Source organism: Protopterus annectens, chromosome 8.part0 (genome assembly GCF_019279795.1).
Source record: "Protopterus annectens isolate FY-2018-M chromosome 8.part0, PAN1.0, whole genome shotgun sequence".
In the NCBI taxonomy this organism is placed as follows: domain Eukaryota; kingdom Metazoa; phylum Chordata; order Ceratodontiformes; family Protopteridae; genus Protopterus; species Protopterus annectens.
Genome location: NC_056741.1, coordinates 68898568 through 68920484, shown reverse-complemented (window position 1 = coordinate 68920484; position 21917 = coordinate 68898568). Strand labels below are relative to the sequence as shown.

Genomic DNA, 21917 nt, shown 5'->3' with positions numbered 1-21917 from the left:
ATGCTACAGGCATTTGCAGATCAGTTTAAGAGGGAGTGGGACAAATATTTGCCCCATCTGTCGTTTGCTTACAGAGAGGTTCCCCAGGAATCCACAGGTTTTCCCCCTTTAAGTTGCTGTATGGACATAGGGTGAGGGAACCTCTAGATTTAATTTGAGATGAGTGGGAAGGTGAGTGTGAGTCTCACAAGGAGTCTGTTGTGGCATACATCCTAAACCTCAGGACAAGGCTCAGGGAACTCATGGGTTTGGCCCAGGACAACCTGGCAGAAGCCCAACAACAGAGAAAGGTGTGGTATGAAAGGAATGTTCGAGCTAGAGAGTATGCTGTGGGGCAGCAGGTAATGGTTCTCATTCCTGTCAGACACAACAAACTGCAAGCAGCTTGGGAGGGTCCTTACAAGGTGGTAAGAAAGGTAAGTGATGTTAACTACATGGTGGAACTGCTAGGCAGAAGGCCGGGGCACAATTTGTACCATGTTAACATGATGAAACCTTACCATGATAGGGAGGCCCTTGTGCTGAGTATTTGCAGTGGATTGCAGGAGGGGTCTGAGGGAGATCTGGTGACTGATCTCCTCAATGAGGCTCAGGCTGACACCTCAGAGGAAGGGTTAGCAATATTCCAGCAGCTATCTCCTACCCAGGTTCGAGAAATCCGAGCAGTGTTGCAGGAATTTGGGGACATGTTCACTGGGACACCAGGGAGCACACACCTGGTGCAGCACCAGGTGGATACAGGACCCCAAAGGCCTGTCAGACAGGCCCCTTATAGGGTGCCTGAGAGAGTCAAAAAGACCCTGAGGGAGGAGGTACACGAGATGTTGGAACTAGGGGTGATTCAAGAGTCCAACAGTCCCTGGGCTTCCCCAGTGGTGCTGGTGCCAAAGAAAGATGGCAGCACCAGGTTCTGTGTGGACTACAGGAAATTAAATAGTCACTCAGAGTTGGATGCTTACCCCATGCCTAGGACAGATGAGGCCCTGCTGGGTGGGGCTAAGCATCTTACCACCATTGATCTTACCAAGGGTTACTGGAAGGTGCCCTTGACTCCCAGTGCTAGAGAGAAGTCAGCCTTTGTGACTCCTTTTGGCTTGTATGAGTTCACAAAGATGCCCTTTGGGATGAAGAATGCCACAGTGACTTTCCAGAGGCTGATAGATCATATTCTAGCCAGAGCAGGAGATTTTGCCCTTGCTTACCTAGATGATATTGCCAACTATAGCCATTCCTGGCAAGAGCACCTTCAGCATGTCAGGGAGGTGCTGGGCAGACTACAGAAGGCAGAGTTGACCATTAAGCTGGGCAAATGTCAGGTGGGTATGGCAGAGGTCTCCTACCTAGGGCATAGAGTGGGGAGTGGTAAGATAAGGCCAGAACCTACCAAAGTGGAAGCTATTCAGGCATGGCCTGCACCTGCTAATAAAAAGCAGGTGAGGGCATTCTTAGGGACAGCAGGGTACTACAGAAAGTTTGTCCCTAGTTATAGTACCATAGCTGCTCCCCTCACAGACCTAACAAGGAAGAACAGGCCAGATATGGTAGTGTGGACCCTAGCATGTGAGCAGGTATTCCAGAAGCTTAAAGAAGCTTTGGGAGGACCCCCTGTGTTAGCCAGTCCAGATTACAGCAAATAATTTGTTTTGCAAGTGGATGCTTTGAACCATAGGGTGGGGGCTGTACTTAGCCAGATTTCTTCAAAGGACGAAGAGCACCCAGTGGTTTATCTCAGCTGTAGGCTTCAACCCAGGGAGGAATGCTATGCAGCTGCAGAAAAGGAATGTTTAGCAATAGTGTGGGCACTGCAGAAACTTCAGCCTTATTTGTATGGAAGAAAATTCACTGTAATGGCAGATCACAATTCCCTAATATAGTTAAACAGAGCCAGCCAGCAAAATGCCAAGTTGCTAAGATGGAGCCTGGGGTTGCAAGCATATGATATGTCAGTGCAGCACCGCAGTGGGATTAGCAATGCCAATGCAGATGGGCTTTCAAGACAGGAAATGGGGTGAGGTACACCTAGAAAGACCTAACCCTCTCAAGTGGCGTTTATCAAGGGTCACTTGAAAAACTAGCTTGAGTTCTCGGGGGGGGGGGTATAGATGTGAAGATTGGGTAGAGATGGGTGAAGGCTGCCAGCCTAGCCAAATAGAATTTGATAGATAATTCTGGCATTTGTAAATATAAATGTAAAATACAGGCTTGTGTCTTAAATGTAAAGAAATGCTGTTTCAACAATGTGGCAACATTGCCATCTGCTGTAAGGAAAACTAAGTCAAGCATTTCAAATCTTTGTTTTGATATTAAAATTATTTCATCACTGCCTTTGATGTTTTACAATTCGTCTCTGTTCCGGCTACATAGTTTCATAGTTTCATAGTATAGTGCTAGGCTATCTGCCCTGGGGCATTTGTAAGCCTAGCCATAGTGATGTGGCTTTTGCCTCCCCATGAAATGGTACAAAAATGTACAGAATAAATCTAGAATACTGTGCCTCTGTCTAGTAGTGACACAGTGAAGGTCCCCTTATATAATAGAATTAGTTTACTGTGCCCCTGTCTAGCAGTGACACAGATGTGACCCCTGGGGTAAACTTACGATCTCCCATCCACTCATCAAGATTTCTCTTGAAGAGAGTCAGTGAGGGCTCTGCCTAATACGAACTGGGATCCTGTTCCAAAGCATGGGAAGCCTCTGGGTTATGAATCTATCCCTCCAGCATGTCCTATTCATACTTGTGCCGAGGTTTAATTCTTTAGCTCTCGTGGTCCTGATGGATTTGGATTTTTTGAGGTGGAGCATGTCCATCAGATCCTGATTGGACATGGCCTTGTATGTCAGGCAGAGATCACCTCTGAGCAGGCGGTATGCTACTGAATAGAGCTGAAGTTTCTTTAGTCTGGCAGAATAAAACATATGTTGGAGACCCTTGATCCTTTTGGTGAGGTACTTTTGTGGTCTCTCCAGCTGTTGCAAGTGCCGGGTGAGGTACATACCAAATGGGGCATTGTACTCAATCATGGGACTGATGAGGGAGGAATATAGGGGTACAATGACATCCTTGGATCTGGATGTGAAACCGTTCATGATGAGGTGTGCAAGGTAGAATGTTTTTCTAATCAGTTTGGCAACGTGGGTGTCAAATGAGAGGTTGCTGTCTACTTGGGTCCCTAGGTCTCTGATTACTTTTTCCATACTCAGTGGGTTGCTGTCTATGTGATAATTTGTGGGTACTTTGTTTTTTCCAAAAGGGATGACTATACATTTTTTGGCATTTAGTTTAAGGCCGTGACTACGGCACCAGTTGTCCATTTCAGTGAGGCCTTTTTGTAGGATGTGTGTATCTGCTGGTGTATCGACTATGGTGCCTAGTTTGCAGTCATCTGCGAACTTTGTCAGCCACAGCCCTCCCATGTTTGCTTTAACATCTGAGAAATAAATGCCGAACAAGAGGGGTCCCAGGACAGATCCCTGTGGGACACCACTTGTGACTGGCTTTGAGTCTGACATTGCTCCAGCGATTTTAACTTTATGGGTTCTGTCCTTTAGCCAGTTTGCAACCCATCTAGTGACATAAGGGTTTACTTTTAAGCTGTTTAGCTTATCTATGATGCCTGAGTGAGGTATTGTGTCGAAGGCCTTAGCCAAGTCCAGGTATGCTGTATGGACTGCTTTGCCCTCATCAATGGCTCTAGTGACTGTTTCAAAAAAGTCAACCAGGTTTAAAAGGCAGGATCTGCCCTTTACAAAGCCGCACTGGGTGGGGTCAAGCGTCTGTAGGTCCCCTATGTCTCCGTTTATGAGTTCCATAATGATTCTTTCCATAGCTTTGCAGACCAGGCTAGTCAAGCTTATGGGGCGGTAGTTTCCAGGATCTGTAGAGGCACCCCCCCTTGTGGAGTGGGACCACTGTTGCTGTACACCAGTGTTCAGGTACATATCCCGAAGTAAGGCTAAGGTTAAATAGCATTTTTATGTGTGGGTTTAGCTCCTCTTGTAGTTCACGTAACACGCACCCCGGGATGCCATCAGGTCCCATTGATGCTGTGTTTTTTGCTTTGTTTAGGGCGGTTCTCACTTGGACATCTGAGATGACAGGGAGATTACATTCAGCTGGGATAAGTATTTCTTCTTTTGGGGGTGAAGGAGGTGAGAAATTTGCACTGAACCTGTCAGCCAGAATGTTAGCAATATCTGTGGGTTCAGTGTATTTTTTGTTGTTGTGAACCGACTCTGAGCATATCTGAGGGTTTTCACCTAGGTTTATAACATAGCTGAAGAAGGCTTTGTGGTTATCTTTAGTGTCCTTAGCAATTTTTCTCTCAAAGTTTGCCTTGGATGTTTTTATGAGAGAACATAGTTTTCTGCTAATGTTGATCAGAGATGTCTTCCCTTCATGGGATTTTGCTCTGACGTGCAGTAGCTTCCTTCTTTTGTTATACAATTTGTTTATGGCTGAGGTCCACCAGACAGGACGCTTACATTTGGTGGAGAGGGACTTGGATTTGTTTGGGATTGCATGATCCATGCATTCTTGGAGATGTCCATAGAAAGCATTTGTGAAGGATTCGGCATTGTGGGATGTGGTATCCACTGGCACAGTGGGCTTAAAGGATACCATCTCAGTCTTAAGAAGAGTGAAGTCTGCTTTATAGAAGTTTTTCACTGTGGTCTTTTGTGCTGGGGGTGGAGGTGGGATATGTATATCCAGGGTGATTAGTTTGTGGTCAGATCTCACTAGTGAGGGGTATACTTCTGGTGTGGAGCATTTTGTCCCCATGTTTGTGATGATCAGGTCTAGTATATTATCTCCCCTAGTGGGAGAGATGACTAGTTGTTCCAGTACATTTGAATTTATGAATTCCAGGAACCTTTGGGCTAGGGTATTAGGGCTAGAATAATGTACCCAATCTATGTTTGGGTAGTTGAAGTCTCCCAGTATGATGGTATTATGTGATACATTCATATCCTCCAATGTCTTCAGGAAGGCTGAGTGGGGTTCTTGAGATTGGGAGGGTGGTCTGTAACATGCTACCAGTTGTATAGCAGTTTTGCCTATGGTTAGTTGCACCTGTATGGTCTCTGATGCTTCATGTGTTGCTACTAATCTGGAGGTGTGGGTGTCCTTTATGAATATGGACACTCCCCCTCCCTTTGTGGTTCGGCCCGGGTTTTGGGGCTGAAAAGCATGATACGAGGTATAGCCTGGTAGTGCTGGGGTGCTCTCAGGAGCCTTGAACCAGGTTTCAGTTACTGCACAGATGTCGATGTTCTCCATGCTGAGGAGTGCATCAAGTGCCTGCATCTTGAGATTTAGACTTCTGGCGTTGAGCAGCATTACCCTTAGTTTTTTTCCATTTTTGTTTTCTAAGGAGGTGGGTTTGTCTTTTGAGCTTTGCCTAAAAAATGCACTATGGGGGTGGCAAGAGCCTTAGCCAATATCCGGAAGCCCAGTGGTGACAGGTGTAAGCCATCCCTTGCAAAGCAGCGTGGTTTGTCCAACATATCATCCCAGGCAGACAGACATTGGATCCCCTTAGAATGACACCAGTACTTGAGCCAATTGTTAAAGCTGATCATCTTGTCTTTGTATTGTGGTATCATTCTTGGTGAGGGCAAGATGCTGCTCAGGGTCAGGGTCATTCCAGCCTGGGCTACATAATCGAAGAGCTCCTCTATGTCTCTTTTCATGTAGTCCAGGGAGGTACGTCTCAGGTCATTCACACCAGCATGGACAATGACGGAGTCATATTTGTACTTGCTTTGGAGTGACCTGAGTGCGTGTGTTATGTGGTGGATCCTAGCTCCCGATAGACAGCTCACAGTCACCTTCTCCTTGTTTAGCCTGGTCAGTGGGACATCAGTGTGTCTGACTATGGAGTCACCTATTACTAGTGTATCAGGCAAGGTGTTTGGCCTTAAGGGCTGCGATTGGTCGACACACTGATTTATTGAAGTAGGTGTTGCATGTGTTTTGTTTTGAGGTGGTGGATTTTTGGATGTCTGCTTTGTGAGCCTCTGTTGTTTTGGTAAGTTTTTATTAGAGCCTCCAGTAAGTCTTTGTATTTTTATGTGTTTGGTTTGCAGTTGTGGTAGGTCTATGTGGGACTGGGATTGTTGTGTGTGTGGTTGCCATCTCCTCCTGTATGGTCATGCCAGCCCTGAGTTGAGAGAGTTCAGCCTCCAGTTTGGCTATATAGTTGCATCTCTCACATGTATTTGTGTTTGTTGGGAGGAGGAGAGGGTTGTCTGTGTACATGAGACAATTGTAGCATTGTCTCAAGATGCCCAGATTGACCAGCTGAACTGGAGCGACCAGTAATCTACCACCGACATGCTAGAACAGTATAAGGGAGTGGTATACCTTTAAGGGAAGTGGGTATTCACAGGGGTGGTAAGTAGATGTAGTGCTTTACTTAGTACGAGAGTGCTTACTTAGTACAGAAGTATTGAGAACAAGTGCTAGGCTTATAATACAGTGAGTAGTCTGGTTATACTAAGAGTAGAGCTTCCTTAAGGGAAAATTTGAAGAACAGACTTGGCGGAGCCAGAAAAAGTTTAACCTTGTTTAACCGGTGCTGCGCTATGCGTACGACCGTGCAAAGCTGTGCAAACACGGATTTTAAACAGTGAACTACAAAAGAGCTGGAAATGGTCCCAAACAACCAATTACTACAGCTTCTTGTGCTGAGGTCACTTCCCCCAAGGACAGGTAGGCTGCTCAAGGCTCCCCACTCCCACTGGTGAGCAAAGAAACTTCCTTCTATCCAAGTAAGGTAATGGACAACACAGGAACTACACTACAGCCCAGAATACAGCAATGCCTGTAAACTGGTCTAAACTAGTCGAGGAAGGCGGGAAAACTAGGATTATTTTTTTGTTTTTTTGGTAGAAACACACAGAAAATGCAGAAACAGTGATAAATTAGTTACACAGGCTAGCACACTTTAGTGGGCAGCCTCCAGTTAAATTAAACAAACAAACAAGCAAACGTTCGATCAAATTCGACTAAAATGTAACTTTAAGTGCAGATTTTAAAATAATGCAGCAATCAGTTAAAAAACAGATCAGGCTAGTTCAAGGTAAGCTACAGAAGCTATTTCAAGTGAAAAAAGCAAAGATACTTAAATCCAGAAGGTAGTCACTTTTCTGAGTTCCCTGCTGCTAGGACCACTCTGTAAACCCACGTGGAGCTTGTCTGAGCAGTATAGCCAGAAAAAAACGCCCAGAGGTGGATTTTAAACAGTGAACTACAAAAGAGCTGGAAATGGTCCCAAACAACCAATTACTACAGCTTCTTGTGCTGAGGTCACTTCCCCCAAGGACAGGTAGGCTGCTCAAGGCTCCCCACTCCCACTGGTGAGCAAAGAAACTTCCTTCTATCCAAGTAAGGTAATGGACAACACAGGAACTACACCATACCCCAGAATACAGCAATGCCTGTAAACTGGTCTAAACTAGTCGAGGAAGGCAGGAAAACAAGGATTATTTTTTTGGTAGAAACACACAGAAAATGCAGAAACAGTGATAAATTAGTTACACAGGCTAGCACACTTTAGTGGGCAGCCTCCACAGTTAAATTAAACAAACAAACAAGCAAACTTTTGATCAAATTCGACTAAAATGTAACTTTAAGTGCAGATTTTAAAATAATGCAGCAATCAGTTAAAAAAAAGATTAGGCTAGTTCAAGGTAAGCTACAGAAGCTATTTCAAGTGAAAAAAAGCAAAGATACTTAAATCCAGAAGGTAGTTGCTTTTCTGAGTTCCCTGCTGCTAGGACCACTCTGTAAACCCATGTGGAGCTTGTCTGAGCAGTATAGCCAGAAAAAAACACCCAGAGGCGGATTTTAAGCAGTGAACTACAAAAGAGCTGGAAATGGTCCCAAACAACCAATTACTACAGCTTCTTGTGCTGAGGTCACTTCCCCCAAGGACAGGTAGGCTGCTCAAGGCTCCCCACTCCCACTGGTGAGCAAAGAAACTTCCTTCTATCCAAGTAAGGTAATGGACAACACAGGAACTACACCACAGCCCAGAATACAGCAATGCCTGTAAACTGGTCTAAACTAGTCAAGGAAGGCGGGAAAACAAGGATTGTTCATGAAGGCTTCCTGCCTATTGTTTTAAGGCTAAAGTTAATGACCAGAATTTACATGTGGGATGTCCTTTATTGCTCTAAGTGTAAAAGAATGTAAATACAGTTTCTGTGTGGCCTGAGAACCAGGAAGGTGTAAAAGATGATGTAATATTTAGCACAACTGCAGTTTCAATTTAAACAGTGACAGCCAGAGATTATTAAGCATTTTGATCTTGGACATCTAACTCAGCACTGCTTATGCTCTCTTTATGTAAGTAGCATGTTAGAACTGTTTTTTCTCCTAGAAGTAGCCAGGAATTATCAAGATTAGGCTGAGTTTTTCTGTTATATCAGAACTTTCCTACTGTATTGCTTTAAGTTTCTGTGTGATCTCTGAACTCTTGAATAGCACCGTGGTGTAGTAGTATTGTCTTGTGTTTTTATTATTTATTATTAAATATTCTTTAAACCCTTTTCAACTGTGGCTGGTTTATGTAGAGATAATTTAAGCTCTATAGTACATTGCATGCTTATAAGTGATCTTGTACTAAGCCCTTCCAATAAGCCTTGATTGCTTAAGTTACACTACTATTGGATAATAATATTGCACAGTAATAATTGGGCACCATTTTAAGGGCCTTTAGGTAGCTGATAATTATTAGCTGGTGGTGGCAGGAATTACAACCGTATAGTCTGGGCATAGGGGCACAGCTGGAGAATCTGTGTCAGCCTTTCCCAGGTGTGTCTGTGAAGTTGTATAAATACTTATCTCAAAGTGTGTGTGTGAGTGTGTATTTGTGTGTGTGTGTGTGTGTGTGTGTGTGTGTGTGTGTGTGTGTGTGTGTGTGTGTGTGTGTGTGTGTGTGTGTGTGTGTGTGTGTGTGTGTGTGTGTGTGTGTGTGTGTGTGTGTGTGTGTGTGTGTGTGTGTGTGTGTGTGTGTGTGTGTGTTTGTGTGTCAGCTACTTGGGCATGGAGTACTGGAGGTTAGCTTGCCAGCTAGGCTGAGATCTGGACTCTATAGCTGTGCCAGTGGGGAGTCTTATTGCGGTCCTGAGGAGCAAGGGAGCGACCAGCTCCGGACTGACTGTGATCTCTGTGTGTTCTTAAGGGAAATTGCACTTTGCTGTGTGTATTTGTTATCCATTCCTCATATATGGGGCATCCTCTCTGGTGTTGGTGGTGAGGATTGAGGCTTCTTAATTGCTGGGCCAGGACATGAGCATAATAGCTGAACATTGGCAGTGTAGGTCAGACAGTTTATTGATGGAAAGGACCACTGGCAGTGTAGGTCAGACAGTTTATTATAAGAGCTGACCATTGGCAGTGTAGGTCAGACAGTTTATTGATGGAAATGGCCATTGGAAGTGTAGGTCAGACAGTTTATCAGTGGAGCTGACAAGTGGCAGTGTAGGTCAGACAATGTATTGATGGAGCTGACCATTGGCAGTGCAGGTCAGAGTTTATTGATGGAGTTGAAAACTGGCAGTGTAGGTGAGACAGTTTATTGATGGATAGTTGAAGTCCCCAAATAGAACGGTTTTATGTTTAATGGGGATTTCAGCAAAGGTTAAGATTGTTATTTAAATTTAGTAGCTGTACTAATGTAATGGGATTGTCATATAATTGAGACTTTTTTGGATTATGGAAAATCTGAAGAAATGTCCACAAACATATGAATTGTAGCTGATGTGATGTGAAGAATGCAGTATGTCAGAAAAAAAACACATTGAACAAATTACGAAAAAGAAATACTACAAGTAAGTGTAATATTCTTACTAATAAGCTTACCAGAGTTACTAATTAATATCCAGCTGAGCACATCACTTCCAACGTCCTACAAGGGTAGCTAAGAATGGCATTACCCAGTTCCTCTATAACAGTTCGTTACTATTACATTGTTTCATGCAAGGCTTTGAAGATTGAATGGTCTGAAAAGGTGATGGCTACATGGTATTAATTTGGTATTAAAAATCCCATCTCTGCATCTCCCTTTCACTGTGTTTTTCTTTTCTACTTTTCTAGGATGGGAAATATACTCTGGGCGGCAAGGATCGTTTTGATTGTCTTCCAGATTTGGTGGAATTCTACAAAAAAGAATGCATTGAAGAGGCATCAGGAGCCAAGATTCGACTTAGACAGGTATCATACTCTGGATAAAATTGGAAATTGAACAGGTTGTTTTTTGCCATTCATCTGCACACATTATTCATAATCAGGGAATGTTTGAGTCATGTGTTAACTTCAAGAGAAGGAAAGCTTGTAACTCCTGAAGAGTCTCGAATCTGAATGATGCAGTATTTATGATGTGCTTGCAGGAGGCCTGCTGTTACATTTACATTATTGCATCAGAAACGTAATTTTCTCTACTTCTCTTGGCTCTGTTCTTACTGAAAGCAGAATATCCAAAAGAAGCAAAAAATGTATAAAATAAAAATGAATCAGCTACATTTCATATGATGTTTTGCTTCATTCTACTCACAAATTAGGCTTTGTATGATTATTTTTTTCACAACAAATCCATAAAGAAGTAGATTATATATAGGTTCATAGGATGGTACTAGGCTATCGGCCCTAGGGCCTATACAAGCCTAGGCATAACAATTCCCTGGATATTTCTTCCCACACTATTTACTTCCCTGGACCCCTGTCTAGCAGGGTGACTGACATGATCCCCGGGGTGAATTTCCTTTCTCCCATCCAATCGTCAAGGTTCCTTTTGAAGAGGGCCAAGGAGGTGTTCTGCTTGACGTGTATGGGCAGTCTATTCCAGAGTATGGGGAGTCTCTGGATCAGGAACCTATCCCTCCAGCATGTTTTGTTCATTGTAATGACAAAGTTTAGATCCCTGGAGCGTGTGGCTCTGAGGGATTGAGATTTCTTTAAGTGTAGCATGTCCAACAGCTCAGGGTTTGACATGGCCCTGTATGTTAAGCAGAGATCGCCTCTGAGTAGACAATATGCCACAGAGTATAGCTGGAGTTTTTTTAGGCGGTCAGCATAGGGCATCTGCTTTAGGTCTGTGATACTTTTAGTGAGGTATTTTTGTGGTCTTTCCAGCTTTTGTAGATGTCTTGTGAGGTACATACTAAACAGGGCGTTGTACTCTATAATGGGTCTAATGACAGATGAGTACAGTGGGACAATGACCTCCTTTTTTCTGGATGAAAAGCCCTTAGTGATGAGGTGTGCCACATAGAAGGATTTTCTGACTGTTGTGGCAATGTGGTTATCGAAGGTGAGACAATTGTCCACCTGTGTCCCTAAGTCTCTCATTACACTTTCAGGGTTTAGTGTACTGCCACCTATGAGGTAATTCATGGGTACATGTTTTTTCCCAAAGGGGATAACTATACATTTTTTGGCATTAAGCTTAAGCCCATGGCTCTGGCACCAAGCATCTGTTTCTGTAAGGCCCTTTTGAAGAATATCCAAATTATTTGGAGATTCAATAATGGCTCCCAGTTTGCAGTCATCTGCGAACTTTGTTAGCCAGAGTCCCTTAGTGCTGGCCTGTACTTCAGAGAAGTAGATGCCAAACAAGAGTGGTCCCAGGACTGAACCCTTACTCCACTTGCCACTTGTCTTGAGCTGGATTTGGAGTCGGCTACTTTTGCAGTCTGGGTTCTGTCAGTAAGCCAGTTGGCAACCCATAGAGTGACGTAGGGATTTATGCCCAGCTTAGTAAGTTTATCTATGATTCCAGAGTGGGGGATGGTGTTGAAGGCCTTGGCAAGGTCCAGATAGGCTGTATGGACCGCCTTTCCCTCGTCCACATCTCTGGAGACTGGTTTGAAGAAGTCAATCAGGTTCAGGAGACAAGATCTGCCCTTCACGAACCCAAACTGTGTGGGGTCCAGTGTTTGAAGGTTGCCAATGTGTTTGTTTATAAGTTCCATGATAATGCGTTCCATGCCCTTGCAGATCAGGCTTGTCAGACTGATGGGATGGTAGTTCCCAGGACCCAAGGTGGATCCCCCCATGTGGATTGGGATAACTGTAGCTGTGCGCCACTCAGTGGGCACGAGGCCTGAGGTAAGGCTATGATTAAACATGACACTTAGGTGAGGTGCCAGTTCATTTTGTAGTTCATGTCATACACAGCTCGGGATGCCGTCTAGTCCCATGGATGCTGTATTCTTAGCTTTGGAGAATGCGGTTTCTACCTGTGTAGCCATGATTACCGGAATTTGGCAATCTTTTGGTATTGAGATGGGCCCTTTAGAGGTTGAGAGGGGGATGAAGTTTGCACTAAATTGATCTGCCAGTATATTGGCAATATCCTTGGGATCAGCATATTTAATGCTATATTTAATAATTTATTTGGGCGGCGCAGTGGTGCAGCGGTTAATGCTGTCGCTTCACAGCAAGAGGTTCTCCGGTTCGATTCTCGGCTGGGGTGCCTTCTGTGTGGAGTTTGCATGTTCTCCCTGCGTTCGCGTGGGTTTCCTCTGGGTACTCCGGTTTCCTCCCACATTCTAAAGATATGCTTCTGGAGCATTTCTCCCCGGGCCTCCGCTGAAAACAGGATCTGTGGAACCTAGTCGGACTTTCCCAGTTAACAAATGTTAAATAAATAAATAAATAAATAAATAATGCCATTCTGTTGTAGCTCCTGGCAGATCTGAGCATTGCCATTTAGATTCTTGACATAACTATAGAATGCCTTGTGGTTGTGTTTGGAATCTTTGGCAATTTTATTTTCGTAACTAGCTTTGGAGGATTTTATGAGGGATCTCAGCTTCTTACTGAAGCTGATAAGGGAGTTTTTTGCATCCTGGGATTTTCCTCTTTTCTGCAACAGTTTCTTCCTTCTGTTGTATAGTTTGTTTATGGCAGGAGACCACCAGATTGGCTTCATTTTTTTGGGGGGAGAGCATCTAGGTTCTATTTAGGATGACACAATTCATGCACGAGTGGATGTGCTTGTACAATGCCTTAGTGTAGGATTCAGCAGTCAAACTTTCAGCTCCCATCTGCATGGATGTCATGAAGTTTGTCACTTCTGACTTGAGTAGCATGCAGTTGGCTTTGGAGAGGTTTTTAATGAGGTTTCTGTACTGGGGGTGGGGGTGGTATGTGGATGCCAAGGGTGATTTGCTTATGGTCAGATATGACCAATGAGGGGGTGACCACGTGTATGGAGCATCTATCTCCCATGTTGGTAATGACCAGGTCTAGGATATTGGAGCCCCTGGTGGGACAATGGATTAGTTAATCCAGGGCGTTGGAATTTATGAATTCCAAGAACCGTTGGGAAAAGGTGTTGGTACCCGAGTAGTTTTCCCAGTTAATGGCAGTATTAGGGTGTTTTGTTGTATCTTAATATTTTCCAGTATGTTTAGAAAGGTGTAGTGAGAATCTTGGGGCATGGTGGGGGATCTATAGCAAGCTACAATTTGGATTGCCGTCTTACCTAGTGTTAGTTGCACCTGAAGAATTTCAGATGCATTGTGTTGGGCAACTAGCCTGGAGGTGTGAATATCCTTGGTGAATATGGACACTCCTCCACCTTTAGTGTTTCGGTCTTGGTTTGGTGGCTGAAAAGTGTGGTAAGAGTTGTAGCCTGGTATTACAGGGGTGCTCTCTGGAGCCTTGAACCAGGTCTCAGTTACTGCACAGATACTGATGTTCTCCATTTTTAGGAGTGCCTTGAGAGAGTGCATTTTGAGATTTAGACTTCTAGCATTGAGTAGCATTACCTTCAGATTTTGCATGCTTGCATCTGTTATGGTGGTTGTTTTGTCCTTTGAACCTTGCCTAAAAAAGGCAATATAGGGGTGGCAAGAGCTCTAGCCAGTAACCTGAATCTCAGGGGTGACAGGTGCAGACCATCTCTGGCAAAACATCGTGGTCTGTTGATCATGTCATCCCAGGCAGACAGATACTGGATCCCCTTTGAATGACACCAGAAGCTTAGCCAATTGTTGAAGTCAATAATTTTGTCCTTATACTGTGGTATCATTCTGGGTGAAGGCAGGATGCTACTGAGGGCTAGGATCATACCTGCCTGGGCCACATGATCCGAGAGCTCTTCCATGTCTCTTTTCATGTAGTCCAGAGAGGTACGTCTCAAATCATTCACTCCAACATGGACAATGACAGAGTCATATTTGTACTTTTTTTGGAGTGACTTGAGTGCATGCATTATGTAGTGGATCCTGGTACCCGTCAGGCAGCTGACTGTAATTTTGTCCTTGTTCAGCCTGGTGAGTGGGACATCAGTGTGCCTGACTATAGAGTCACCTATGACTAAAGTGTTAGGTACGTTGTCTTGCCTTAGGGGCTGTTGTTGAGTAGCACACTGGTGTTGTGAGCTATGTGTCACTTTGGTTGTGACTAGTGTTTTTGTTTGCTTTTCAACTTCGGAGGTCCTTGTTGCTTGGGCAGGTTAATGTTATGGGCTTCTGCATATGTGGGTTTAGCGTTGCTATGTGTGGGTGTTGATGGTGTGGGTTTAGAAGGGCTATGTGTTGCTTGAGGTGTGGTGCAGGTGTTAACCTTCTCCTCTTGACTGCCTAGCACAATCTTGGCTGGAGAGTGCTTTGCTTCCAGTTTGGTTATGTAAGTGCATCTCTCACAGGTTGTAGTGTTGGGTGGTAGGAGGAGAGGTTTGTCTGTCTACATGAGGCAGTTGCTGCATTGCCCCAGTATGCCCAGATTCACCAGGTGGACAGGAGAAATCACCGGAAGCTGACCCTTGGACATGCCTGGTTTGGTGCTTTTTTTTTGTAAAGTACAGGAGCTGTTTTCCCTTGCATTAGCAAGGTACTTTGCAATTATAGGCTGTTTAGTGCCTACAATTAATTTCTCCTTATTAACAAGGAGAGTTGAGTGCTTGTGTCAGTTTAAGTCTTCCTAGTGTTTTCCAGCAGGTTCTAGAGCAAGTGCTAGTCACAGTGGCTCAGATTTTAGTGCTACTACTGAGAAACCAGCTAGTTCTAAGGGAAAATTTGAAGAGCAGACTTTCTGGCACCTGGAATAGTTTAACTGTAGCCCCACTGTGCTGCACAATGCGAAAAATGTGCAAACACATGCCTTTTTAAGCCAAAAAGTTGAAAGGGATATAAATCAGCCCCAAAAGGCTAATAAAATTACGATTTCAGAGCTGGAAACTACTCCTCTAGTGTTAGATAGGCAGTACAATGCTCACCACTCCCACTGGAAAGCAGTAGGAGTTCCCACTACCACAACAAGGTCTGGATAGCTCTGAACACAGAAAATAAAGTCACGAAACCAGCAAAATCTGGGATCTGGACTATACTAGCTAGGAAAGTGGGAAATGAGCCAACAAATTAACCATTTAGGTATATGGTGCATTCTTTTTGCAGATCATTACACTTAATTACAATTACTTTCATTACAAGTATTCATATCTCTCTTCATTTGCTAGAAAGCCACAAGTTTATGAGAAATATGAAGCAAAAATCTGGGCATTCTACAAAAATCTAGACAGTTGAGAGGTATGGAAGTAATATATTCATCCAGGATAAAAGTTGCCTACACAGAGGAATACTGCTGTGACTTTCTAATAAGCTTCACCTTGCAGTCATGGGCTTGATTCCTTTAGACTACAATTGCAAAATGTGTGATTCTGACCATAACACTTAACAAGACAATGCTCTTAAGTTACCCTAGGGGGAGTTGTGCTTAGGAAGCATGAGATTTACACTATAAGTGAGTGCTATGATTTTTAGTGAAAACACAATATGTAGTTTTGGGATCCTGGTATTTTGCTGAGCTGTGTTTGATCAGACCACAGTCAACTATAGTCAAGTACCAGAGCATGTCTAAACAATCTTTCCTTGGTTTGTGATTTACTGTGGAGTTGACTGGTAAGAGAAGTTTTATTTAAATTTATATTTTATTTGTTATCACTGTTTTTCACTGTTTGTAGGTAGGAAGGGATAGCTTGTTAAGACTTACTTTGATTCATATTTTGTTGTTTTACCTTTAAGTTCACTGTTGGTTGTTAGAAAGGGATACGTTTTAGACAAGCAAGCTGTAGCCATCCCTAGTCAGCTGTAAATTCACACAAACTGCAGAGAGGAAAATCCAGATAAAAAGAAGTGCGACTGTGATCAATCGTGAACAGAGACTGTGAGCAATAGTGAACAGAGACTGTGAGCAATAGTGAACAGAGACTGTGAGCAATAGTGAACAGAGACTGTGAGCAATAGTGAACAGAAGCTACTGTGTGTGACGTAAAGGAATTACAGCTTTTGCCTGGCTTGCAGAACTTGTACGGTCAGAACAACTTTACTTTACTTACTTTAGTATTTCGTTGTACATTGCTTGTGTGGTTTTTGTCATAGAAGTTGATTTAAGTTCTTTGAATTCTGTGGTCACTGTTTTGGTTAGTCTTTTCTTCTGCAATATTTTATTAATTTAAAGCTGAATATGGATTCCTTAAACGATTAATTAATGATTTGCTATTCCACAAATATTTTGTACAGTGTAATAAATGCTTTGCATATTTAAAGGTAACAGCTGATAACACTGGTGATCTGCGTCCTCGTGTAAAACAACTGGATGATTAGTTTACCATTGTTAGAAGAAAATCTCGACTTAATGATGATGATTACACTTGTGTGACTGGCACGGCTTGAAGAACCATTGTTACATACATTAATGACTGGACTGGTGAGATAAATAATGTTAGGCACAGAACAAATAGAACAGATTTAGGAAAGGATGCATCTACTGTCTGTAAAGATTATTCATCTCCTATGAAACAAGACAATGTTCCTGACAACTCTGGAATTCTGGATGCAAGTATTCAGCAATCTAAGGATCCAGATTATTTAGAAGGAAACAAAAAAAGAAAGGAAGACATTTACAATAACTAACAGGGAAGAAAAAGAAACATATTAATGTCTGCAAAGTAAAGAAAATATGTAGTAAAAAGGACACTGTGTTGTTATGTAACACACAGGGTACAGGGAATTATAATATTTTTCTATCAGAAAATCTTCAGTCTACTGAAGAAGGCATCACCTTTCCAATGGAAAAGGTAGAAAAAAGAGGCAAGGGGCAGGTGAAAAGGAAGAAATCAAAACTGAATGTGGAAGGATTGAAGAACATTACTGTAAGAATAAAGAAGAGAAAGACAGATGTTGACTACATGGCTCAAGCTGTGGATTTACAATGCCAGCTGGATGAGAATTTAATACACAATGAAAGCAGTGCAATTAATAAGACTAATAGTGATGAAGATCCTTCGCAACAATTGATAGAGCAGATATTACTGTATTAGAAGCTGAAGATTCTTCAGAGATGGCCAGCAAAGATATTCTTGTAAACAGAGATTCAGTTATTAGAGGAACTGATACTTATATTTGCAGAGATGATAGTGAACATTGAGTAGTGTTATACTTGCCAGGACTAAAAATAGAAGATTTGAGACAAGCCTTGCAATGCCCAAATGTAAGGAACCATGGATCTGTTTTTATTCATGTTGGTGCAAATGATCTCATCTGCAAGGATTCTCTGACTGTTAGTCGGGAACTGACAGCCCTCTTAGGTAGTACAGCTTTTACTGGTGTTAGGACGTATTTTTCACAAATCACCTGTAGAAAGGATAGTCAGGTCACCATGAATGAAAATATTTTTTGGGTAAATAACTACATGGAAAAAATGTCCTGTTTTAAAAATGGAAATGTGTAGAGCATCCAAGCCTAGTTTGGGGCACACATGTGTTCAGACAGGATGGTGTGCATTTGGCAAGATCAGGGACGAGAATTTTTGCAGCAGATATTTTGCAATATTTAACAAACACTGGGTAGGATTTTTTGCCAGGTCGAAAATTTAACAGTTCACAGATAGCAACATTTGATGTACTTGATGGTTGTTAAAGCTAGAAGCATTAATAATAAAGTTTTTTTTATTGGAAAATTTGCTATGTTCCCACAAGACTGGTGTTGTTATTGTTTGTGAAACATGGGTTGAAGAACAATGACTGCAAACCAGTTCTGTTAGGGTATAAATATTTTTACTGCAAAAGACATTCTAACAAAAAAATCAGGTGGAGGTGTTATGATAGGCAATAAAGGTAGTTATGAGACCTGTCATTATTACATGTTCAGTGATAACACCAATACTATAGACTGCATAACTGTGACAGTAAAGACAACCCTGGAACATATAACAATTGTGGGAGTGTATAGACCACCAAAGTCAAGTGCAGATGACCTAGAGGAATTCATACATTTCTTACATGAAACACAGGAGGGAAGAATAATATTAGCTGGGGACTTAAATTTACCAGCAATAGACTAGAATAACATTGATTCAACACTACTAAGGAAATTATTCAGAACGTATATTCAGGACCAACAATTGCTTTGGATTGTAAAAAAACCTACCAGAGGACAGAACATACTAGACATTGTTTGTGTTCCTAAATAAATTACTGTTACTGCAAGTCGAGTTTTACCACCATTGATGTGCATCGATCATGGGGTTATAAAGGTTAATTTGTTGCTAGATAATTCTGCCAAACTGAAATCTAAACCAATGCACAGAAGGTTAATTACAGATTATATGGAAGCAAAACAGTCACTATGCAAAACTAACTGGAGTGAGGTGTTCAGCGGAAAAACTTTAGATGGAATGTAAAAAGTTTTGAAAGAGAAATTGTTTGAGTGCAAAAAAAATAAAAGAAACTGCTTAAAATCAGGATGTAGGCATACAACACCAAGGTCAAGGGGATATATTTCCATAAGAACAAGGCACCTGATTAAAGTGAGAGACAAAAAAATATAAGAAATGGAAGAGAGGTTGAACTACAACTTTGAAAAGTGAAATAAACAAGCTGGACAAACAGACTAAGTGTGAGACAAGATCAAGAAAAATGTGAAGAAAATGTTTATAAATATATTGAGCATAACAGGAAATGTTTTTATAGAAACATAAGATGTGGAAGGAGTAAAGACACACAAATTGATAAACTATGTGTATAGATTCTAAAATTTATTCTTAGGCACAACAGATTATAGATATATTTATAAAATCTTATGCAAAACAATTTGGCTCCACAAAAGGGGTGATGATTTGTCCTAGTGACATCCAGGAACCTCAGATTATATTGAAAAAGAACTGCACAAACCTGATCCAAGCAAAGCATGGGGAGGAGATGGAATTAGTAACAATGACCTGAGAACACTTCAGCAAGAACTTATGGTACCATTATATCTATTATTCACTAAGTCATATAAATACAGATAGATTCTACAAGATTGGAGACATGCGCTTATTAAACCTGATTTTAAGGGAAAGGTGAGTAGGACAAACCCAGAGTCATATAGACCCTTAAGTCTAATTTCATGTTGTGGAAAAATAATGGAGAAGGTAATGCTGGATAAGTTATTGTCAGAACTGGATAGGTTAGGACTTGAAACCATATATCAGTATGCATATGTTGAAAACAGATCTATTACCACCTGTAACATGATGTTCTGTAACAATATAATAACAGCTATGAATGAAAAATTGTGCTGTGATGTAATTTATATAACTTTAACTTCAGCATTTGACAGGGTCATACCCAAAACACCGATCAATTAATTAGAACAACTAGGTATTGATGTACTCTTGATAAAATGGATAGCTGCATGACTTAAAAATAGGACGTGGCAAGTATCATGCAGCAACTGGACAGGTGAAATCCTTGGTTACAGTCAGGGTGCTCCACAGGGCTCTGTCCTAGGTCCTTACTTGTTTGGATTGTATCTTTCAGACCTAACTTTTTTATCTGAAGTGTTCTACACTCTATATGTAGACAACCTGAAATTGGGTAAACTGATTACATGTCTTACAGATAAGGCATGTATGCAGAATAACTTGACTAAATTGACTATTTGGGCACAGGAGAATAATATGCTGATAAATTCATCAAAAACTAAGCATATGATATTTGGAAGACATAAATTGAAAGATGAATATTTAATATAGCACACAGTAATTCAAACTGTAGACTCATTTAAGGATCTGGTTATATGGGTAGATTCAGCTATGAGTTTTTTTAATCATATCAACAATTGGTTAATGATAGTTATAGAACTATATGCTGTATAAAAAGATTTATAAACTCTAGGAAATCTAAAATGATGAAGTCATTGGTTATTAGTTACATTAGACCCAAACCTGAGTATGGAATAATAATATGAAAACCCTATAAGAAAACAAGCATGAATAAACTGGAAAGGGTACAGCAGAAATATACCAAAGGCATCCATGGATGTGAAAATTTAAGCTATTATGAAAGAGTAAAATATCTGAACGTTTACACTGTCTCTTATAGATATCTAAGAGGAGATCTTATTCAGGTATATCGGGCATTTAGAAACAACTACCTCTGAGAATGTTTGGGGTTATTAAAAAGTAGTAGAGAATCATCAGATAATCTATGTAGACGATTCTATAGGAATGAGAAGTGTACTAATTGGTTCTCTGACAGAGTAGCTGATGCATGGAACTGACTACCAAATTACATTAAAGCAATACTAATTAGATATTATATATATATATATATATATATATATATATATATATATATATATATAAGCACAGCTCTGATTGATGAAATTAAAAGGTACAAGGATTTGAAAGACCACCAAAAAAAGAAGAAATAGGTGCATTTTGGAGAAGTATCTATGAAAATCCTGTGGAACACAACAAAGATGCTAAATGGATAGAAGAAGTAAAAAAATGAATAAGAAGTTTAAAAGTACAGGATATGAAATGGGATGAAGTAACAGCCAGAGAGACTGAAACAAAGTTAAGAAAAGCCTCTAACTGGAAAACCCCTGGCCCAGATGCAGTACCTAAATTGTAGTTAAAAGTATTAACATCTTTGCACAAAGATTTAGTCATGAATAATTATTATTTATTTGCGCACCCTGAACAGACACCAACCTGGTTAACAACAGGAAAAACAATGTTCCTACTTAAGAGTGAACCTGCAAGCTACCCTAAAAAATATAGACCAATAACTTTCCTTCCAACAATGTATACACTATACAATGTGATTGATGTTGACAAAGTTTATAGTCATTTAGAAGAAAACTCAATTATGGCAGTAGAACAAAAGGATAATAAAAGAAAGTCATATGGAACAAAAGATAATTTATATTTAAATAAAGTCATAGTGATGAACTGTAAAAAGGGGAAGAGTCTAAGTAGGAAATAGATTGATTACAAAAAAAATTTGATAGTATCCCACATTCATGGATAAAAGGGTGCTAAAAATGTATAAGATACACCCTACACTGATCGACTACATGACAGTGATCATGAAACAGTGGCAGACCACTTTGCAATTAAGACTTGATAAAGGACAAATTATTATCCCAGGGATAAAAATTCAAAGGGGGATATTCCAGGGTGACTCTTTGTCACCGTTGTTATCCTGCCTTGCCCTTAACCCATTAAGCTATGCACTTAACAGCTTAGGCCATGGCTATAATTTGGCTCCTAGAAAACAATAAAATGTAAAGACTTCTCATCTTTTCTTTGTTGATGATTTGAAACTGTACAGCTCATCAGATGAAGAACTGAAAGCAAAACTTTTTCAGATGATATAAGAATGTAATTTGTTCTTAATAAATGTGCAAAAGCAACATTTAAAGCAGGAAAACTGCAACGCCAGGAAAACATCAGTTTGGGACAGGAATATGTTATAAAAGAACCTGAGCAAGAGGGAGTGTGTAAATATTTGGGAATTGATGAAGGATCAACAATAAAACATGAACAAATGCAGATGAAACTTAGTAAGGAATATTTTAGAAGAGTTAAATTAATCCTGAAAACAGAGTTAACATCTAGGAACAAAATTCAAACT

The 21917-nt window shown here is 41.2% G+C and overlaps 1 protein-coding gene across 2 annotated transcripts in view; it reads left to right on the top strand.

Annotated features, from left to right (window-relative positions):
• The window catches only part of PTPN6 (protein tyrosine phosphatase non-receptor type 6), a 1172112-nt gene that overhangs the window by 935710 nt on the left and 214485 nt on the right, over window positions 1-21917 (top strand). For both annotated transcript variants that reach the window (XM_044079623.1, XM_044079624.1), the window contains exon 5: window positions 10103-10219. In XM_044079623.1, coding sequence (XP_043935558.1) covers window positions 10103-10219 — 117 coding nt within the window. The remainder of the gene's footprint in view (window positions 1-10102; window positions 10220-21917) is intronic.